Source organism: Gallinula chloropus, assembly GCF_964237585.1.
Source record: "Gallinula chloropus genome assembly, chromosome: 1".
Lineage (NCBI taxonomy): Eukaryota > Metazoa > Chordata > Aves > Gruiformes > Rallidae > Gallinula > Gallinula chloropus.
Window position 1 is genome coordinate 15,738,407 of NC_140085.1, and position 23,879 is coordinate 15,762,285.

General features: G+C 38.7%; 1 protein-coding gene across 2 annotated transcripts in view; it reads left to right on the plus strand.

Moving 5' to 3' along the window:
• The window catches only part of PRKAR2B (protein kinase cAMP-dependent type II regulatory subunit beta), a gene marked incomplete at both ends in the record, with an annotated part of 87,391 nt that overhangs the window by 60,772 nt on the left and 2,740 nt on the right, over nt 1–23,879 (plus strand). For both annotated transcript variants that reach the window (XM_084268484.1, XM_084268485.1), the window contains 7 exons: nt 4,850–4,902; nt 5,997–6,080; nt 18,735–18,841; nt 20,396–20,549; nt 22,191–22,292; nt 22,843–22,917; nt 23,680–23,745. In XM_084268484.1, coding sequence (XP_084124610.1) covers nt 4,850–4,902; nt 5,997–6,080; nt 18,735–18,841; nt 20,396–20,549; nt 22,191–22,292; nt 22,843–22,917; nt 23,680–23,745 — 641 coding nt within the window. The remainder of the gene's footprint in view (nt 1–4,849; nt 4,903–5,996; nt 6,081–18,734; nt 18,842–20,395; nt 20,550–22,190; nt 22,293–22,842; nt 22,918–23,679; nt 23,746–23,879) is intronic.

Here is a 23,879-nt window from a genome sequence, read left to right on the forward strand (position 1 = left end):
ATATGTGAAATGTAACCCTCAGTTGGACAACCAGAATACAAATAGTTCTGTTTAATTGACCTTAGCAACCAATGGAGAAATGTAGGGGGGGTTATCCCAGTTTTGTAATGCTATAACTATGCGTGGGGTGGAATAGGTCCCTAAGAACAGTATTAGGACTGCTTTTTGAGGAATGATAGTAGTCTTGCATTCAGCAGTGACGTGCAGCAACATGTGGCAAGGCATTTGAGCATGGTAAAGTCATTGTGTACCATATACTCTCAGGAGTGTGGAGTAAGCTGGAGAGGTAGAAAAATACAATCCTGGACACTGAGTGTTGCAGCCACCAGCAGTGGAATGGTTCAGAGTAATTAATGTCGGTGGTGCCAGTCAAGCCTTAGGCAAAAGAGAGAGAGAGGCACTACAGACTGTCTCCCTGGAATATGTGAAATGGATAGGGAAGGTGTCCTATTGCATGAGCAACCTGCCCTCATCATCAGGTGGTGAATTTCTTTGTTTTCCAAGAAATATGGACTAAATGGAGAAGTGGAGGAACCAGTCTTGTAGTGTGCTCTAACTATCAGAACTCATCTCAAGGGGAATAGAATTTATCTCAGGCAATTAGTTACATTTTTAATTAATCTAACCTTAATCTGGATATGTAATACAGGGCAGATTAGTCACTTCATAAATGTGCCAGTTTCTTTTCAGTGACTGTAATTGGAATCCAGATGACTTCTGCATATGTGGATGTCTACATAAGAGGCATCTCATTTACTTTTGGATGGTTTATGTCATTGGGATTGTCATGTGCCAGACACCAATGTTCACAGCATGAAATTCAGTGGACGCTGTTAGGTGTCAAACTACATTTCAAGAACAGAAGTAAAATGTATCAAGTTTTTGCATGAAGCATCTAGTGGTATGCACTTAGAAATGAACATCGTACTAGGCTATGAAGCCTGTAAGACAGGCCACGGAAATAAGAAGTGAAGGAAAAGAAATTCTGTATTTAAAACCACAGAGCCACGGCACTGGTATAATCTTGAAGTTGCTACCCAAATGAAAGATGCATCCTTGATTGTGGCAAAAAGATAAACCAAAGCAAAATAAGTGCAGACTTGTAACCGGAGGAGTAAGTTTCTCAGCACGTGTGAGTGAGTTTCTCAGCACGTGTGGTAAGAATAAATAATTTAAAAATTTGGGCAGATGGGCACTAGCCAGGGAAACTGCAGTTCATAAATACATTGTCCATAATCAGTGATAAAGAAGAAATATTTAATTAAGGCACCTGCTGATAATAGTTAATGAGACTGACTGAAATCAGCATTTAGAAGTTAGAGGGGAGACACTAGATAAGACAGAAGACTTCAGAAACATTTTCTGGACTGATCCTGCTTCAGGGTATATGAAAGGGGCTGATAAGACGGTTTGAGATGGGCATAGATGAGGCTAAATTCAGTTCCTCTTGTGTGGTCTGGAAGATACTGAAGTCTTCAGCTGGGCTCTCTGAGACCTGTCAATTCTGGGATAACAATATCAAAACTATTAAATTAAACTCCTGGTTTGTGTAATTCTTTGAATGTAGAGGTTTTATCGGAGGTAAGGACAGGATGTAAGTGTACCTCAAGTTGAGACAGACTGTTCATACACTCAGCAACACACTGCACTGTGATACAGATTTGTTAGCTCCTATGCATCCATACATGCACTAGGGCAAAGTAGTGATTTATATTTTGATGGATTATGGTGCCTACTTGTCATGTTGTTATTGTTGCTATTTAAATAAAATTCCCTAAAGTTTTTTTCAGACAAGACTGAAGTAACTATAGTACCATAAAACAGTCGGTAGGAACATTTTGTTTACATAGAGGTAAAATACTACAGTTGTTCAACAGATTGCAGACTTCCTTTTGTGGGCATTTATAATTATTTGGGACCAAATCCAGTTTCTAGTAAACTTGGTAGGAATCTTTCAGTCAGTTCCAGAGGGACTTGTATCAGATTTCTTTAATTTTTTGAAGATGCCAACATTTAGAAAGTTGACATTTTACTGTTTACTGGGTGCCTTACACGGTGATGACCAAGACTTCCTTTGGGATTCTGTATAATATATGCAATGATATGTTTTGCCATGAAAGCACTGTGACTGAATGGGGTAATGAGGAGGTTAATGGGTCTACCTTGGTCACTGCGTTCAAACTTTTTGCATAATGATACAGGAAACACAGGAAAAAACAAGAGCACCTGAAATCTTAATCCATGAGTAACAGTGTGACTGAACTAGCATAGGAAAGATGCAGTGAGAGAAAAGGGAGGAAGAGGGTGTTGCTGTTAGGATATTGGGTTCAGACACCCAGATGTAGAGGGAATTGGACACGCTGATGCTTTATGAGTAATTCTTAAAGGGGAAAAGCTCATGGGCTCCATCATTATGCAGTCATTGCACAGACCACCAAACAGGTCGGGGGGTGGGGAGTACAAGGGATGGTGATGATGGGATATTTTAATTAATCAGTCATCTGTTGAAAACCAATAAAGGAGAATACCAACTGCCCAACGTGTTTTGCATTGCACTTATGGCCAAATTTTGAGAGGGTGGGAAAAGCATTTGAAGGGGAAGCTATTCTATTTAAAACCAACTCTAAGGGAGAAACTGCTGATGAATGGGGATAGAAAAGGCAGCATGAATGAGAATTACCCTGGGATGAAAACTGACAGATTTTTAGGAAGGGAAAGAGGTTGAGTAAAAGAATTAGAACATGTTTCAACAAGAAATGAGAGGTCTGTGGGTAGAATTTCTTTGGAAAGGAGTATGGAGAAATGAAGTTAAAGGAATTGGTTGTTCCTTGAAGAAGTAGAGTGAAGAGAAAATTGCAAATTGAGACACCACACAACGAGGACGAAAAGCATAGTAAAATAAGTGTGTCAAATATAAGCACCTCATATCAAACACAAGAAGGAACCATGTAGAAAATTAAAACTAGTTTGGATTATTCAGAACAAGTGCAAAAGAATAGCAAAAGATGGAGAGAGAAGAATCAAAAAAAAAAACCAAGGCCAATAAATATGAACAAGAGAAGACTCTGTACAAGAAAGAACGTGAGGAGTAGCAGAAATTGTTCTGGAAGTATATTTCAGATAAGAGCATATTCCAGGAAAGTGTTGCTCTGCTGCTTAACAGAAGCACATCAGTCTTTGCTAATGGTATTAAGAGCATATGGAAGTCGCAGCCTGGAATAGAGAAAGGACAAAGCAGAGACTACTCAGTCTGTTAGGTGTTTCCAGGTTAGCTGTGCCTGAGACATGCTATACTCAGAAACTGGAAGAGTTGGCTGAATTGGTCTCAGCCCTGTTAGAAATTACTGTGGAGAATCTGAAGAAGAAAAATGAGAGTGTGAAAAATCAGGAAAGTAAGAAAACTGATCCTTAAAAGGGTAGGGGAGCTATGGAGGGAGAGGCCTGTCACAGACTTGGTTTTGTTCCTAGAGAAACTGCAGGTAAACATTCAAACATTTTGTAAATACCTGGAGGAAAGCCACAAACAGCAATCACCATGGGTTTCTTGGAACTATCTAATACCTTGTAACAAGAGATTAAAACCTGTGGATAAAAGGAGCAAATATCCTACATTTTCACGTTAAGAGACTTCTGACTGCTCTCTTACAGGACTCCTCTATAAACAAGCTAGGGACCATCCAGCAGTGGCCTAGTAATGCAAGTTGTGTGGGATATAGCTGCAAAACTGGTTGCATAAGGTGACCCCCAAGCTGCTACTGCTGTTTCCCTGCCATGTGTGTATTCCACAAGAATTTATTTTAGATACTATTCTGGGTTTATTTTCAGTAAAATCTGGATTATGTATTAGAGAGTAGGCTTATTAAATGTGCAGTTCTAACAAAGTTGAGAATGGGTTGGAAGCATGGCAAAGAACCTTGAGGGATTGGAGAAATGGCTTGGGGAAAAAGTATTATTTAATAGGTGTAAGTGCATGGTACTACACTTGGGCAGAACAGCCATGTATACAGGATGGGTATGTAGTGGGTATTGAAAACAATACATGTCATGAATATTATGAGTCCACATAATCAAGCTGTTATGAAAAAGGGATGGATGGATGGATGGATGGATGGATGGATGGATGGATGGATGGATGAAAGAAAGACATATAGCCTGCAAAATGTATGGGGTAATTAATCTGTTGTACTCAGTACTCTGCTTAGCAAAAATACTAGGTCTGGTTTTGAGCATCACACTTCAATAAAGGTGAGGCTAATGGGAAGGAGTTCAGAGAGTGGCAATGAGGACAGTTAGAGGGCTGAAAAACATGTCTTGTAACAGAAAAAAAATGAAAAACCAAAACTATTTACCTTAAATAGTAAAAGATAGGAAAGAGAATAAAGTTTTCAAGTCAGCAGAAAACCCACAACAACCAAACAACAGGGAGAAAAAGCCGACAACCCATCCCAAAACCCCAAGCTACCTTGAACTTACGCAGATGAAGGAATTATCTGATCTCTGCATCCAGTATGGATAGCTTAAATTCATACAAGAAAGAATAAATTTAGATATCAGGAAAAAAAAAATCTGATAGTAAGGTACTTACAAATTTCTCTTCTGACATGAGAAATTTGTAAGTATCTTAGAGGTCTTTGAAAACACAGAAGACATGTCCAAAAGTGATACAAGTGTAGGCTTGTTTCACTAGCCTGGAGGTGACCTGCTATGGACAGTATCTTCTGTGATTCCCTACTCTGTTACGTCACTGCGTAATATTACTGTGCCCCACAATGCGTTTTCTCATCGGTAAATCTTGTGAAACATTATTGTACTTTGAAGTAAAATTACTTTTAATTTTTTTTTATTTCAGTGTGTGCAGAAGCTTACAATCCTGATGAGGAAGAAGATGACATGGAATCTAGGGTATTTAATGCTTTGAGTCAAGTACTTCCTTCCACACCACCCCCAACTCGCAGGCATTACATTCAGGAAGAAAAATATAACCAGCATTAAAAGCATCTTTACTGTAATATACTTTAATCTCTTTGGTTTTTATGTTGAAGGGACATTTTAAAGTTCTAATAATTCTCCATGTAGGATTTGATATGAGTAGTGTTCTAAATTGCCATAGCTTCAACATATGGTCTTTTAAGGAAACGTTGTGCATTTATATTTGCCTGTAGAGTGCCTTCTCCTAAAAATACTTATTTCATGTCCTCGTAACCTAGCAGTAGTTTTCTCAATATTCTAGTATTTTTCATAAGGCAGAAAAAGGTGATTATAAAATTTCTTAGATTTTCAGATGTGCAATGCAATAGTTAATGAACTATATTTATTTCTTTTACTTACATCACCCTATTAAGGGTATTTACTTAGCTTTTAATATGAAATAGTGTAAGTATGAATTTTAAGACAAGTTTAAATGTTTATATTCCACCTAATACCTGCCTTGTAAAACTATCAAAAAGTTTTTCCAATATTGCAGCTTTGGAACCTTTTTAAGCACGAGTTGAACAAACAGCCTGATTGGTACATTCACCAAACATCGGTAATTTAGTAAATCTCTGACTCTGATACTGGCAAGTCTGTTGTCTACTTTGTGAAACTTCTGATGTAAATTTAACACCGATGTTATTTCACACAAAATATTCTTTGAAAAGTAGTCATGGCAAAGGACTGAATGTAGCAGTGGTGCATATTACAAAGCATGCATGCTGCAAATATGATTAGAGAGTAGTACTGTTTATGCAGCAGTAGTTGAGATAAAGGTATCCAGAATGGCTTGCAGAAATGAACTGGATTCTGCAAATATAAAGATCTTGTTAGCTTAAATACAGCAGTGCTTCATTTGCTAATGTTGCAGGGATATATTGTTGTATTTACCCTGAAGGTTTTGAAATTAACATGTTACTAAGCATCACCAAAATACTGTGTAGAATGCTTAGCGGAATTAGCTGAGTCCTTTACTAGTGCTGCTCTATGATCACCAATTTAAGAGTTTTTATTATATCCCTTAGATTATTCACCCTAAAACAGACGATCAAAGAAACAGACTGCAGGAGGCGTGCAAGGACATTCTTCTTTTTAAGAACCTAGATCCGGTAAGAGATTCTTTGTGATGAACATTTAGCAGTGGTGCTAAGAATTAATTCTCTTGAACAGAACAGATAAGACTCTTGTAAGCTCTTACATATCCTTTCATGACCATTTCATAAGCTCTAGAAATACTCATGTGTCATGTGTAGAGAGCCGTTTGTTCACCACCATGAATGATAGTCTTGAAGCACATTCATATGAATGTTTCCATTAATATGATTCTAAAGTATTATCTTTTCTTATTTTATTGTAAGTCTTCTTGCAGTACGTTAATGTTTACAAACTCACCAGTTAACAGGAATGTTTGTTTCTGCTAGTTCCTTTTTTATCATTCAAAATTGTGCTGAGTTTTCTGTCAAAACCTACAGTTGAGCTATATATATGAAATTGAACAAGCAAGTTATGAAATGGGGGGAAAGAGAAAGGCAATAGTGAGGTATTTACCTTATTATTTCACTTAATACAGATACTGTAAAAATGCTGCTGATCGTTTTATTCTGTGCTGATAATTTCCTTCTATTGCCTGTAAAAACAATTATGGGCTTTTAAGAAAGCTTAAATGCAGTGAATGAGTGATCTGGATCAGACAGAGGTGATAATGCTACAAAAAAAGCACAGGGTTGTTTAAGGAAAAAGGCAAGTGGATCAATCAAAACATGCATACTGAGGTTGGCATGACTCACAGCACACCAAATGCTCTCTCAGGAGAATTGATTCAGTGCTGTCAGGGGAGGGAGCATGGGGAAAAGGGAAATAATTATGTAGAGTTTTAAGCATGAGAACAAAAAGTTTTAAATTTGATTCAAGAGGGAGCTAATGGAAAGACCAGCCTGCAGCTCCGTTTGGAAGTCAGGTGCTGTTACAGAGAACGCACATTAATTCGTGCTGCAGGTTTCCAGCTCCTCCTTTTGTCAGCACTAAGGCTGAGACCTGACCCTGGGTATATGTTCCCATAGAGGCCCTAAGGAGCAGTGAGCCACAGACTAACCCCCAGCTTTGTAGAACCTTGGAGTTAGAGCTGTAGGAGAGCATCAAAAGGCTCAACATGAGTGCTGATATGTGTGTGCTCTTGGGACACTAGGGATCCTGACACAGATGATTTCCTAACTCCCTCATGCTGTCTCTTTCAGGGGTAGTTTATTAGCTGTTCCACTGTCCTTGTCCAAACTTTTGCCCCTTCCACTCAGGAATTATTTTTCTGCATAACTTCAGGAATACAAAGTGGCCTCTGGGCATCTTCTCTGGATGTGAAATTGCTTTGTTATGTGTTTTCCTTCTAGTTGCTGTGTCCTGGCTTCCACTTGGCTGGACCATGGTTGCATGAGCCTGCCAGTGGCATTCTGGCAGACACCTCTTGGTCAGTCTCTGAGCTTTTCTCTCCTGTGAGGCCTGTGACCCAACGGATTACTGTGGGCTCCTAGAACCTGACGTGAAGCTAACTTCGAGCTACTCCTTTCCTAATTCTGGTTTTAACAGTTTCTTGGTAGTATTTGCTTTATAGTGTTGGTCCTCTGGATGAGATCTGCTTCCCCTTTCAGTGAAAACTACCTCTTCTGTCCTAATTGTCATTAGTTGTGAATAGTTCCCACAGTCTGTTCCAGGTATTTAGCTAAGGACTTTTTCGCCAAATCCTCCCCTTGTGGAGCTCTGCAGTCCAAAGCCTTGAAATCTGTTCCTGGGATCTTCCAAGGCTTGTTTGCCCCGTTTACTCAGATTGTCCAGTGGATTAAGAATACTTCCTTCTGCTTCAAAGCCTTCACAGAAAACGATCTCAATCTAGAAAGTTGAGTAAGATAATTTTTCTAAAGGAATTTTCATTATAATAACTTTAATCATAAAAGGCATTGAAAAGCTACCGAGCTCTGAAGATAATAAGTAAGGGTATTAAAATACTGCTTTCTTCAGTCTGGCTTGCTCCTTCTGTGGAGCCAGGATCTGTAGTCCCCAGGGAACTCCCACTCCTCCTTCTAGTTCTGCTGCTAGGCAGTGACTCAAGAGTTCTGCCACTGTAGCTGTGGTAATTTATGTGTCCCAGCTCTCCTCCTCACCTCTGCCTCTCTACCCCACAGCACAAGCGTTTGTGGTGCCAGCTGCTGCAGTTTGCTCTCTGATGTATTGGCAACAAAACAGAAATCCTTCATCTTGCAGAGAGGTAGTGTCTTCAGCTGCTAAAGCCTCTGGAGCAAAAGTCAACCTGTGTATTGCTAGCATCTCCCACTCCCACCACTTTGCTGCTTTTTTGTTTTCCCCCTCTGGCATTGAACTTCATAAGGCACCATTAGAATTGTGTTCAGTACCAGGTGCTAGATGGAGTTCCTGTTGTCCTAAAACTTTATCCCCCTCACACACTGTGTTTCAGTTTGAATGGAAGGATAAGATAAGGGTATCATTAAAGCGGAGGGAGAAGTTGCAGTAGTTAGGAGGTGACTTTCAGTACTGCTCAGCATTTTAATTGAAGACTCCTAAACAGACAAGAGCCTCACATAAAAGTGATAGTCAGCAAAAATTTAAGAGAAAATGAAAGGGGGAAAAAAGATAAGCTTCAGATTTTGGGACTTTCTAAACACATACAACACTGTCTTGAGCCTACATTTACCTGATAGCAGTGGCTGGATATCAGGCAGATAATCTTCTGGAGAAGTATTTACAAATATCAATATTTCACATACTGGCTCTGATGGAAAATACCACATACATGGTATAAAGGAACACGCTGGTGTAATTCCCTAAGCAGCACTCTGTGTTTTGAAAAACAACTCTTAACAAGTCCTTAATGTCTGTGAAGTTACTTGAATTATGTTGAATAACTTTCTGGATTGCTGAGGATGTGATTGGTTGGTTAATGTCAGTTCAGGAAGGCACTCCTGAGTTAGCTCCCTTAAATAAGAAGCACTTTAAAAAATAATCAATATTTTAGCCATTTTAAACTTTTCTTAAGCTTAATCACATCCTGTCTGGTTGCTGTCACTCAGTATCAGTTTTGTCTAGCATGCAACAGTATTGAAAAATTTACTAGAAGAATATGGATTGAAACATCCTTGTTCAACATGATGAGGGAAAGAGGTTTCTGCAGAGCTCTTTGGTTGCTTTTTAGAGGACCATCAGGAAAGAAGCAAGATAAATTCCAGGATCATCACTGTATGGATGATCAAATTAAGAGAGAAAGGTACATTCAGATGTTTCCCTCTTCCCTGCTATTTGTCTTCTATAGCACCACTTTCCGTCCTTCTCAAAAAACCTCTTCCTATTAGACCACAGTATTATTTATTGTTCTTCTTGATTTCCTGCCACACCATTGCCCAGAGAACTAGCACTGCTCTTTTTTTCCTCTCAGGATTGCCATAGTGTGTCAGGCTGCTTGCTCTACTTGCATGCACAAAGAAAGCTGAGCCACCTTTGTGCTCCACATGCTGGAGGTTACCAGCAGTGGAGTAAGAAGCTGCGTGCCCTCTTGCTCAGTTGCTTGCACTTTACATAAGCCAGCAAGGAGAAAACGACATTGTAACTTTGGGCTTTTACTGGGGTGACCCCCAAGTTGCTGTTACTGGGCTTTTTGTTCAGCCTAACAACTGTTTTATCACTGGGAGGAGTAGCAGCAGCAGCACATGCTCATCTAGCGTCCAACACAGCCTTCTACCCTTCCTATTTACAATGCAATTCAGAGAAATTATTCTTTTTGGGTTTGTCTTTTAAGAGGAAACTTCGCTGAAGCTGATTAACAGGCTATTAAGTTTGTCTGTTCTGGGCTAGATATGGCCTGTAGGCCAGCAGTTAAAAAAACTGATGGGCCTTTTATCAGAGTAACTGGGTGGCTCAGGGACTGGTACCATCAAATGTGTGCTGCACCCTTGCACTTAAAGTTTAAACCCTTTATTTTGCAAAAATCCACAAGCAGTGTTAGATCATCTATTCTGTTTCAGGGAAATTTTACTTTGGAGACCTTTGCCCTGCTAATGCTTGTAGAGAATATTTAAAAAAAGGTCTTGATCCTTTTCTAAAAGGTAATAAATAATGCATATTATTCACAAATATGCAAGAGGAATTTCTGGGCATATTGCCACTCATTCACCTGGGAATTATTGTAAGACAGCACACATACTGACTAATGAATTAAAATATATTAACTTGAAGGAAGATGAAAGAAAGCATAATGCAACCATGGTTTATGAACAGTGGACTCTTTCTTAAGGCCAAAACATTCCTTGAAAACCGTTACTAACAGATGAGTCTCCTAACGCTTTTGAATTCTCAAAAATTTGGTGAAGAATTAAGACTACAGACATTGGTGCAGTTAATGAGAATGCATGTATGTAAGAGAGAGCCTAGAATGGCTGGACGTGTTAATACTCTGCTGTCCCAGATGGCACAAAACTCTTTGCAAACTAATGGGTTCCCAAATAAATAAAACAGCACTTTATCTTCACTTTTTTTTTTTTCCCTAAGGCAAAATTAATGCTTATGTGAGATCTAGCAAACAGGGATTTTCTCTACCTTGCAGTTAGCAATCAGTTATTGAAGATGTTCTGCAAAAGAACCATCTAATATGAGGTGCTTTCAGCTTAAGAGTTTTGGAAACTAATTGCAACTCTGAATTATTTCTGCTTGTTTTTAGAAAAGTGCTAAAAAGTCAGCCAACTTGCTCAGAGGGGCTAGTTACAAAAAAAAGCCTGACTAATGGGCATGTGCATGTGCATGACATTTGAGAGGCAGAATACTAACTTAACCTTCCTCTACATAGTTTTATCTTAAGGTGAATTCTGAAGGAAGATATTAATACTCAGAAATATTGATTAGACATTGAAATATAAATTAGGTTCCTTGGTAGTGAAGAAATAAATGCCTTTTGATTAGTTTACAAGTGGATATTACACAAGGGAGGTAAACATGTTAAATTGAATCAATAGTGCTGCTAACATCTATATCAGAGTTCCAGGGGAGTACATGTACATGGTTTTGTTCTGAAAAACAAATGCAGAGAGCTCAGGACATGAATTCTGTAATTTATTCTCCCTCTACGAGGTCCTGACTTGTTGGCTGAGAACTCCTTTTCTTCCCATGGTTTCCCTGGCTATGCTTTGCTGCCTTTTTCAATCTCTCCCCCCCACCCCCATGCTGGTATTCTGTCTTCTTCATTACCTTCTTAATATCATGCTGGGCATTAATTTATTGATTTTTCATACTGCTCAAAGTGAGGATAAGTTGGCCAAGAGGATGCTGTTTTAACTTGGACTCATTTTTAGTAAAACGGTTATAGGAGTAAATAATAAAGTGGTTTGTGAACTTTGTGTGGGGTGAAAGAAAAACTATGGATTCACTTTGTTCATGTGATAGTCGTAAGGTTCTGTCTCAGAGCATTACATTTTTTACAAGTCATGTGAGATAGGGGTCTTGCTACTACTATTGTACTAAAGTCTGAGGTCTAAAAGGGAAATTGAGATTTCCTGTCTCCTGGGGAGCACTCCAGCAGCACACTCAACCTATATATAATCCTAACATATCACCCAATACTTTGGGGATTTACTGCATCCAGTTTAATAGTTGGAGTTTACCAGCTTCTATCAAATGCCAGATTAAAATTGTCTTGGCTAGCTGGCAGAAGCCACATCATTTCACATGAACAAATGCAGCTGTGCCTTCTGTATCCTGGATACTTTTTCTTACATAATGGGGAAGGAAATTGTTCAGAAGTTACTTTTTACATTGTCACTGGCATGACTCCAGGTGACAGTAGTGTCCTACTTGCCTTTTGGTCTCCAGTGAGTTCATTGATTCAGCATGGGTAGCGCTTTGTCATACAACAAACATTTCTATCAGCTGTTTAAACATCAGTGCTTCCTGGAAGCTCTAGTGTTTGAGTGGCTGAGTTTAGTATAGAGAACTTTGTTCTCTTTCCTTTCCAAACCAGCTCACAGTCAATTTATAAATTGGTGTTAAGAGGCCACCTACCTTGCACAGTGTGTAGCAAATCACCTGGTAGTCTGGCAGCTAAAAGAGCCATTGGTATTTTGGAAGGATGTGTCATGGTCTACCAGCTCTCCTGAAGGAATCAAAAGCTGTCTTGCAAGAACATACAAGTGACTGGATTTTAATCTGTGTGAAATGTATAATAAATGAAATGAAGTTTTAATTATACTTAATGTCCATGTTCTAATGGTTGTTTTTTTCAAGGAATTGTCTTGAGATGCAATTGCCATGTTTATTTTATTGACTTGAAAGACATTGAGGCTAGCATACTATTTTCAAATAAGGCAACATGTACTATTTTCAAATAAGGCAACATGTGATACAAAATACATGCTAGGAGACCTGTGCATGATTATTTGCCATTTTTCACTTGTCCTGGCAAGGATGGGATCATACACTGTTGCAGGAGGATGTCCGTGGTAAACCAGGTATCATTCCCATCTGGGTGCTTGTTCTTCAGAATCTCATGTCCTGTCTTCTGTTTGTAACCGACTATAAACATGCACTGAATTTGTACATCTCAGATAAGAAATGGCAATGTGTCAGGCTTGCATGCACCTCACATGCACAGGTATCACCATAGGCCTAGATTCATAAAGATACCTGGTATCTCTGTTTCACTTTGGGTATAGTACAGTATTTTCTAACTCATAACAGTGATTCATGAAAGCTCTGCTTAGGTGCTGTGATGCTCATAGGCACTGTGATAACTACCAGAGGTGTGTTTTGCCTTTAGAGTTCTGCTTCTATGATAGGAGTTCATGTGTCCATCACAGGATAAAGGGGAAGAGGGAGCAATTATTTTGTGCCACATGTGTAGTATTTAGAATACTTAGTGCATGAAGACTGAAAGAAAGCATCAGGCTTCTAGTGAAATGTTGATGAAGAGCATCTGTGTAACTGCTGTTGAGGAGACAGAGCTTCCAGAAGCACAGCAGAGACAAACTAGCAAAGACTTTGCAGTTGAATTACTTTGTGTGGGAGTTTGAACAGGAACTGGGAGCAGCACGCAAGGCAGTGTGAGACTGCTGGAGTTGGTGCAATGATAGTGCAACGATGGGCCACAACGAGTGCTCCCCAGCAGCAGCTGGACCAGCCAACCATGGTGCATCTAGAGGTTTCAACCCAGATCCACGGGTAGGATGTGACCGCCTTGGTCTCAGGGCTGCTGGGAGTGGCAGGTCTCTCTCCTGGAGGCTAGGGGTAATGGGGGCTTCACCTATGGAGGAGGGCTGTGCTGAGCTTCCAGCTGAAGGAGCTGCAGAATGATGTGAGAAGAACTGCATAATATGAGGCAGGATAAACAGCTTGATGGCATCTTTCAAGGCTCACCGAAGAGAGAAGTGGAGGCACCACTTGACCAGACTTGCTTTCAGGTGATGCCATCACAGGATGTCCTGATTTCGGCAGGGATAGAGTTGATTTTCTTCCTAGCAGCTGGTGTAGTGCTGTGTTTGGTATTTAGGATAAGCAATGTTGATAACACACTGATGTCTTTAGCTGTTGCCAAGCAGTCAGGGACTTTTCAGCTTCTCATACTGCCCTGCCAATGCGATGGCCGGTGATGGGACATGGCCAGGACAGCTGACCCAAACAGGCCAAAGGGATATTCTGTACCATATGATGTCATACTCCTTATATAAATGTGGGGTGGGCCAGGAGGCAGTTCTCTTGATAACTAGCTGGGTGTCAGCCATAGCTGGTGAGCAATTGTGTTGTGTATCACTTATTTTGTATATTCTTTTATCATTATTATTGTCTTTTCTGTTCTAGTGAATTTTCTTTATCTCAACCCACAAGTTTTACCTTTGTTTTCCCTTTTCAATTCTTCCCCACATCCCACAGAGGAGGAGGGGAGGGAGTGAATGGCTGTGTGGTGGTTTTAGCTGCCAGACAGGTTTAACTATGACAGAGGATAAGACACAACATGCACAAACTGAAACAAAACCAAAATCTGCTTAAGAAAAGTCTTTTTTACTTTGAGGGTGATAAAACACTGCAACAGTTGCCCAGGGAATTTGTGGACTTGATGTACATGTTTTGGGACTAAAGAGTGAAGAATACCTGCTGTTTTTTACTAGCTATCAGTCATAGTCATATGCCCTTCATATTAAATGTTTCCTTTGTTCAGTATTTTGAAGGCTTTAATTACAGGGAAAATGTCATTTGATTGACTAGAAATATAGATTTGTTTGCCAGGAAATGAAGAAGGGTGCCCAAAGGCAGAGCTTGACTGACTGACTGCAGGAGATTATTTTGAAATTTTTGATTCTACCACCTTTATTGAGTTCAGTAATCAGTAACCACAGACTACAGGAGAGGACCTTCTCTGTCCCTGAGGCCATGCTGTACGGTATGACATACACACATACAGCTAAACTCTCTGGCATCTTCCTTTCCTCCTAACTCCACCAAACCAAGGAACTAACCAGGTTGGGTTTACCTTCACTGGGAAGAAGCCGTGGCTCAAGCACTCCTCCAAGCCACCACCATGGTCTGTCAGGAGGAGGGGTAGTTGGCACAAGCCAAAACTATACCAGCTCTGCTGGCAAATGCCAAAAGCTAACCAGCTCAAACTATACCATGTCAGTGCTTCAGTCCATCCCCTGGTCCTGCTTAGTTTGTACTTCATAGTTGTAGTCTCAATTCTGACTGATTTAAATTTAGCAAAAGAACTTTACCAGCAGAGTTAATTCAAGTTGGTACAAAACCAGGGTGGGTACCATCTTGGTCTAAGAAAGAAAGAGAAGAAAACCACATCATCTTGACTTAAGGTGATCTGAGGGGGTATATCATGCTGGCTGATGCTGGTAAGCTAATGCTTCTTTGTACTTGCAGTTAAATCCATGCTTGAAGGCAAGAGCAATTGAGACAGTAACGATGGCTGTGTTTATCCACTTGTCTAGTAAATTATTTTGTGACATCACACTCTGTAGTGAAATTCCAATTATTAGAAAAACTATTTGAGAGAAATGCAGTTAACTATGCTTCAAAAAAATTAAAGTATCATTATAAAAAGAAAATCTTGATAGATAAATTTGGTTTGCATTGTGAATGTGTCTTTCAGAAAATCTGATTTCTCAGGCAGTCTTCTTGCTTTTAAGGAAGTTAAAATGTTTTCTCTGTCACAAAGGAAGGAGATCAAAGTGTTCCTTCATGGCAGCAACCCAAGGTTTCCATAATCTTCAAAATATTCCTGTTTTGAAGCATCTGCATGCTTCACAGTTTAGAATGAAAGAAAAAAAATCATTACATGTTTTAATCAGAATATGTAAATATTTGAAACAGGTTTCAAATAATTTAAACTTTAGTATTGGTTCTTTATATTTTTAGAGTGCATAATCATTAAGAAAAATAGGTGCTTTATTATATTTGAAAAAAATATATTTAGATAATGAAATTTTAGCAGAAGTCAGAAAAACTGCAAAACATACTTATTTCTTACTGCAGATTCTTTATAAATTTTATTTCTATTAAAAAGTTGATTGTGTTCTGTATCTGTAGGAAAGTGACCAGTTACTTTGGTTAGTTGCTATTTACTTAGAAAGTTAAAATGTGCAATGCTTCAGCAGATAATAGGCAGCTTTCAAAAGTATTAAATACCTTCATGTTTAAAACATCTTTTAGGAGGGAATTTTATTTGCGAATTGTCCTCTGTCTAAAAATGCCATAGATTTACCTGCCAGAAAAGTTGTGTTCTGGTGAGCTTCATTCAGAATTATGAGACTGAAAATGTTCCAGCCTGAAATCTGAGAGGAAGCACACTGTGTAAAGATTATAACTTTATGTATTCTTCCTTCAGTACTGCAAATAACCAGCTTTTTAGTTTAATCTTTTTTCTAAGGTGTTTGGGGAGTATTTTAATTTCCAAGGATCAAGAGCCCTATAATGTATTTTTCTTGCATTCCTTGCGTGTAGAGGACAGCATATACGCTCTTCTTTCCCACAGTGTGTCGAGCATTCTCCAGGTTCTTACTTGTTTTCAAGCCCAAGGCTTGAAACCATGGCAAGCCTGGGGCTGTTGCCTGGGGAGCCTCTTGGACAGTTCAGATGTCAGGCAAGGGGAAGGGCACTGGCTTCTTCAAATGCTTGAGTCACCTAACTAAAGCTAGGTCAGTTTTGCAGATTCTGTAGGAGTTCCTTTCAGTTTACATAGGGAAGGGTGAAAAGACTTAAGTAACATTACCTAGTGAGCAGGAACATTTTTAAAAAGGCAACTCCTGTACCTGATTTTCAGTCTCTCCCAACTTTTCTCTTTCTCTGAAAGTAACTATATAACCCATTCATGAATAGTAAAATGATACTTCTTTTTACAAATACATATTTGTCTGTACTTAAAAAAAAAGTAGTAAATAGGGACTGAAGAGTCTTACTGTTTTTTTTCCCATGATCAGTGTAGTGGGTCAATCCCACCTGGAGGCCAGGTGCCCACCAAAGCCGCTCTATCACTCCCCTTTTCAGCTGGACTGGGGAGTGAAAATACACTCGTGGGTTAAGACAAGGACAGGGGGAGATCACTCTGCAATTAATGTCACGGGCAAAACAGACTCGACATGGAATAGAATTAATCTAATTTATTAATCAATCAAAACAGAGTAGAATAATGAGAAATAAAATCAAATCATAAAACACCTCCCCCAACCCCTCCCTTCTTCCCAGGCTCCCCCCTTCCAGGCTTCCCTCCCTTCCTCCTTCTTCACTCCTGATTTCTCTCCCTCCTCCCACTAGTGGCACAGAGGGACAGGGAATGGGGGTTGTGGTCAGTTCATCACACATTGTCTTCGCTGCTCATTCCTCCTCACACTCTGTCTTGGCTCCACTGTGGGGTCCCTCTCACTAGAGACAGTCCTTTATGAACTTCTCCAGTTCTGAGTCCTTCCCACAAGGACTTCAGATCTTCACTAACTGCCTCCAGCATGGCTTCCATGGGTTGCAAACCCTCAGGACCTCAGACTGCTCCAGCCTGGTCCCCCACATGGTCAGCAAACCTGCTGTGACCATGGGCCCCTCTCTCCATGGGCTGCAGGTTCTGCCAGGTGCTTGCTTTTCAGTGTGGGCTTCCAACGGGGTCACAGCATCCTTCCTGTGTGTCCACCCATGCCAGCATGGGGTCCTCCATGAGCTTCGGGTGGGATCTCTGCTTCCCATCATCTTCCACGGGCTGCAGGGGGAGAGCCTGCGCCACCATGGTCTTCTCCACAGGCTGCAGTGGAATCTCTTCAGTGCCTGGGGCGCCTCCTCCCTCTGCTTCTTCACCGGCCTTGATGTCTGCAAAGTTTCTCAGATAATCTAATTTCTTTTTCTGTCACCAGAAAGCTGATGCTTGGTGTTTGTTTTTCCTCTTTAAATATGTTATTCCAGAGGCACTACCACCATGGCTGAATGGCTCAGCTTTGGTCAGCAGTGGATCTGTCCTTGAGCTGGCTGGTATTGGCTCTGTTGGACCTAGAGGAAGCTTCTAGCAGCTTCTCACAGAAGCCATCCTTGCAGCCCCAGCTACCAAACCCTTGCCACACAAACCCAAAACATCTGCTGCACTGAGGATGGATGCTGCCATTATGTTGATCTTTGTGCCCATGCAGAAAGAAATTCACAGGATAAGGATGGAATTAATTCCACCTAATTTTATCTATCTAAAAATTGAAGGATCAAGCTGTGAGTTGCAGTAGATCTATCAGCAGAGGAAAGCAAAGGCACTCCCTAGGGAATGATTCTGAGTTATGTAGTGTGGTTATCTGAATCCATGGGCTGCACAAGGACTCCAGAACAGCTTAGGCTGCTCTTGTTTAGAAAGATGAATGCAATCTTTCTCTGGCTGGAAATGCAAAGAAATGAACCATTGTAGAGTACTTGGGCATCTAAATCCTCAGGCTTTTTATTTTTTTTTCAGTGGTTTGTACTAGAACCTGCTTCTTCTAATATGTTACGTACTTAATAAATCTCAAAAAAATAGAAGATAGTTTTGTGTTTGTTGTCAGAATTTTAGGCATGTTGTTGGATAAACTGAAAGTGTAATTTGATTTATTATCATTAATCCACAATGAGCTGCGTTTGTTTTTTTTACATGAGAGTTGTGTTAGCAGATTTACGCTAAACAAGACAGGTAATCAGTGATTTGGTTTTGTTATTACACAGTCATAATTCAGATTATTTTTGTGAGTTTGTTAACATTTCACTCTCTTCGTGTTCCCTTCAAATTAACAAATCGGTTTTATAGCCATGAGTGAATTCCTGCTTTGCAATGAGTTCAGCATTTACTTCAACCAAAACACTGCAGACCTTTCCATCTATGGATGGCACTGTATGACTTAGATTTTCAAAATACTTCATAATCATTTTGAAACTTAAAATTCTATAAAACAGCTCTAAAGACAAAACCAGGTAAGTATATTGCTTGCAATAGGGATACAGCTTTTTCTTCTACCTGTAGTGTTATGCAGTTGTGAAGGGTGAAATCGTACCTTTGAATGCTCATGAGCAATTTATATTGCAGACACTGAAAGAGGAAAAAGCTAACAATAATAAATGCTAAATAAAACCTGATGGATCCACACGTTTCTGCAGCAGGAATGTTTTCCATCTGTGAACATACTTTATCTGTGTATTTGGGAGGCTGAACAGTTTGCTAATTTGAAAAGTAAGATTTTAAAAGCAGATGATAATTTCTTGGATTTTGTCTGTGTTCTTTTAAATAGGAACAGATGTCTCAGGTGTTAGATGCGATGTTTGAAAAGCTGGTTGAAGGAGGGGAACATGTTATCGATCAAGGGGATGATGGTGACAACTTCTACGTCATCGATAGGTGAGTTGCTGCATCTTACTACAGCACAATGTATTCTGCAAAAGTCCCTGGAGATGAATGTATTTCTCAACATGTATTTGATTCTTATATGTTTGCATGGGAGAAAGGAAACAGAACACATGTGAATTAGTACAGCACACTGACCTACAGACAGTGGGTTTTGAAAGGAGGTGGATTTTTTCAGATGGAAATATTTCCCTGTCCTCTTTATGTATTGCTGGATCCCAAAGGCTGGGTTGTTGTGGGTTTTTTAACCTAGAAAGAGACCTAACACAAACCACAATGGGAAAAGTTTTACAGCTCAGTATTTGAAATCTTACTGGATTTCAATACTATCTGTATTTCTCTATTACATTAATATTAGAACTAGAGTGTCTACGTCTCTCCATTTGCAGATCTGTACTGGAAAAAGCAGGTAGCTAAGTAAAATCCTAGATACCTGTTGGCACAGGCTCCAGCCAGACTATTCCAAAACACCTTTTCTTGTTTTCTACCTGTTAGTTTGAGGCTAACAGAGTGATTTCTGAAAGTTTTTGAAAGGAATACTATGCTAAAACTCTGAAGAAGTGTGTTGGGTCAACGTTTTTCAACTTTGTGAGGTTGTCATCTCATATCCAAAAAGATCATATAGTCATAGAATGTGTTAGGTTGGAAGGGACCTTCAAAGGTCATTTAGTCCAACCCCCCTGCAATAAGCAGGGACACCTTTAACTAGATCAGTTTGCTTAGAGCTTCATCAAGCCTGACCATGAATGTCTCCAGAGATGGGGCCTCAACCACCTCTCTGGACTTCACAGTACTCTGTCAGCCTTAAAGTTAGGTGCAGCAAATCACCTTTAAGTCCCTTATCAAAGAAATTACTGTACAGATTTGTGCACGGTATTCACATGATTTATCAATGTGGACCATACAAATATTCAACACTAAACAAAGTGATGGCTCAGGAGCAGTGGGGATGCCTGTGCCATATTTTACAAGATACTATATTTACTACTTTCTCAAAGCAAACAAACAAACAAGCAATGGATAGAATAAATATAAATATATGATCTATTTGATAAATAGAATTTGCATTTCATACGCTTTCACTCTTTCCTGCATCTCCTCCTGCTATATTGTTGCATTATAAATTACCACTTTTAGATATGTTAAATGCTAAATAACTTGTATTGTTTTAATGACCATATCATAGAGGTTTTTGCAAAGACTTGCTACATTTCTTTTCAGTGTGTTTAAAATTAAAATCAGAAACAGATACTACATTTGATCTTCATTTTTATACAATTCTGGTGATCAATAGATCACTGTAAATCCAGTCTTTGAACCGATGAGCTAATGTAAAAAACTAATAACCCTGCCCTTCCCTTTGAAAAGGAACTACTTTTGTTATTATGGAAGTGATTGAGGTGTCTGTGCAAGGTGTTTAATGTTATTTAAGTGAATATCTTTCAAATTCTGTATCTTTGGAATTCATGGTATAAAAGAAGTATAGTAAGAGGCTGCTTAGCAATGAACAGGATTATAGTCTAGTCACTCTACTTATTTTATTAACAGAGGTACATATGATATTTATGTAAAGTGTGATGGTGTTGGGAGGTGTGTTGGAACCTACGATAACCGAGGAAGTTTTGGTGAGTTGGCCTTAATGTACAATACACCCAGAGCAGCTACAATTATAGCTACCTCTCCTGGCGCCATCTGGGGTTTGGTAAGTTAAATACTTCTTTTACTGTATTCTTCCTTTATTTAAAATACTGTATATAAAATGCATTGACATGTTCTATCAGCATAAAATAAATTAATTTTGATTTCAGAAAGCTTAGTTTTAAGACTTCTGAGAATTCCCGATACGATACTGTCTTTTTCCAGATATGCAGAGGTAAAGCTGAGGCTTATAGTGTCATAGCATCATAGAACCTTTCAGGTTGGAAAAGACCACTAAGATCATCAAGTCCAACCATCCATCCAATACCAGTGTGTCAACTAAACCATGTCCTGGAGTACCATGTCTATGTTTTTTTAATACCTTCAGGGATGGTGACTCCACCACCTCCTTGGGCAGTCTGTTTCAATACCTGACCACTTGTTCAAATGAAGAAATTTTTCCTAATATCCCATCTAAATCACCCCTGTCATAATTTCAAGCCATTTCCTCTCATCCTATTGCTTGTTACTTGGGAGAAGAGAGCAGCCCCCACCTCACTGCCACCTCCTTTCAGGTAGCTCTAGAGAGCAATAAGGTCTCCACCCAGCCTTGTTTTCTCCAGGCAAAACAACCCCAGTTCCTTCAGCTGCTCCTCATAAGACTAAAAAAACCTCTGATTTTTTTAAAAAAATATTTTGGTTTATTCTATTTTAATGATAATTTCCCAAATTGCAACCCACCTGGCAATTGTTTAGACACATACATAAAATGTTTTTCCACATTTTGATAAGAAATGCTTTTGTAAAATTCAAATGCAAGGTTATTTACCAGACATACTATCTGGATTTCTGATAACAGCAATACAATTTACCAAAAAGAGTAAAACTGGGATAGGTATCATCTTCATGTGCACATCAATCTAAAGTCTGATCCTAAGGTAATGTTTTCCTGTTGAAGCAAACTGCATGTTTTTTCGCCAACTTAATCCATATGACTTTGGGGATGCTGACAGAGCTTAGGGAACTGTGAGGATGGCTTTAAATTGGATTGGGTTATTTTGGCCAGCTTGTAGCAGTGAAGGCTTGCAAAGCATTTCACCTCTGTCACCAGGACGTGAAGTTAAGAGAAGAAAACGGCTTATGTGTAGTTTTTCCATCTGCCTGGTTCACTTGGATTGCCAAATACCAAGGAATGTGCAGTTGGCTGTTTGGGGCAGCAATGAGTCTTGTTCTGCTGAAGGAGCAGAAAGTGGACTCCAACCTAAGACCCAGACCCATGTGTTTTGATTTTGTTTGTATAACAAAAGAAAAACCTTTTGGAGCACATATCAGTATGAATGGGACCTCAGGATAATAAATCAACTTTGTAAATTAAATTGTTAAATACTGAGTGTTTCTTAAATTACCCACCTGGTGTTCATTGTGTAGTCAACCTGATTAAGGTAAACTCTCTTTGTGTTCCCTGGCAAAGGGCTGAGAAGCTTTTCACACCGTGAATCAGATCAGGAACTTAATGTTAGGAGGCCTTGTTGACCCCTAGAGGAATCTTTGTCAATGGACTGTATGGGGACACTAACCAGATAGTTTGATCACTACACTGAGTGACTAAAATTGGGAAATTTTAACATACTCATCCATTTCTAAAGTATTTTCTATCACACACGTATTTTCTGTTGTTAAACTCTGTTTCACTTTGTGTTTACAGGACAGGGTAACATTCCGAAGAATCATTGTAAAAAATAATGCCAAAAAGAGAAGAATGTATGAAAACTTCATCGAGTCATTGCCATTCCTTAAATCCTTAGAAGTAAGATTTCTACTGAGATATTTTTATGGCTGTATCTGAGTTACCTGATAAGATTCTGCTTTTGTAGAGCTTACATTTGGAATAAAATTTTTCTCAACAATATATTGGAGAAAAAACATATTTTTGATATTTCTGTAATTGTCAAGATAAAGAACTAATGTTAATATTGTATTTATAACCTATCTATATTTAATCTTTCTCTTAATTTTCTTAAGCTTAATTTTACTATATATTGGAACAATAAAATTAAAAAGTGATTTACGGAGTTTTAAAATATTTGCATTTAATAGCTGTACTGTTACATGTGTGCTTTTCTGAAAATATTTTTTTAAAGACTTGGGAAATACAGGCTTCTTACAAAAGTGGAAGCTCTGTCAAAACATCTAACTGTTAATTCTATAATATACTTGCTGGAACATTATTTAGCATTTCTTTTTTTTTAAATTATTAAAGATACACTATTCTGTGTGGAGATTCATGAAAATAAGTATGAAAGAGCTTTCTAAATATAAGATTGGAATCCTAACCAATTTTTTTTTCTTTAATTAAGGTATCTGAGCGTTTAAAAGTGGTTGATGTGATTGGCACCAAAGTGTACAAAGATGGAGAACAAATCATTGCTCAGGTACAGTCTATTTCTAGTTTTATTTTTCTTTTCCAATAGGTAACGATTATCTTATTTTCTGCAGATGATACATACTTTTAAACAGTTTTTCTTTACCAAACAAAACAAAGTCTATTAATCTTGCATCTAAGAGAAGTGATTATTTTGTTCTAGAAGCTAGTTTCCCTTACGGCAGTTTGAAAAATATCCCCCTTTGTTGATATGACTGAAGGAGTCAACATTTTTGGTATACTCAGAAATTTAAACTATAGAAAGACAGCTTGCAATAAGGAGCACTGAAAACTTAATTTGTTTTTATTGTTAAAATATTATAATTTCTTTAAGAAGAAAGCAGATGTAAACTCTTCAGGGAAGGCAACTGAGATTGTTGTCTTGCCCCAAAATAATTCTTACATATCAGATAGCCTTTGGAAGCTTTTTATACTGGAAACTCTGTAAGAGAAATAATTTGGAAGGAATAAAAAGGTGGAGGGACAGGAGGAAGGATCCAAAAGTCTTCAATAACATTGTTTTTCTATGCTTTTTGTAGTAGGCAGAGTCAGCTACGTCTTTAGATTAAAAGCCTTCCTGTCGGTTCTGTATAGACAATTTGATTATTATGTACCTTGAGTATGGTCTTCACATTAAAAGTGACTTCTTTTGCAACAAGTATCAAAAAGATGAGCGTCAAGGCATTGTCTGCAAATATTTTAATGTTACCATGAAACAAAAAAGGAAATTCCATATTTCCTTTACCCACTTTATTATTTTTTTCAACTACAGGGTGACTTGGCTGATTCTTTCTTCATTGTGGAATCTGGAGAAGTAAGGATTATAATGACAAGGAAGGTAAACTTACCTAAGCCACATAATTTTGGTTTTTTTAGAATCCTGATGCATTCTAAGTGTTAAACATTAATGCTACCATTATTATTAATTTTGCTTATACAGTCCCAAATTCAGAAAATCTGTCTCTCATTCTC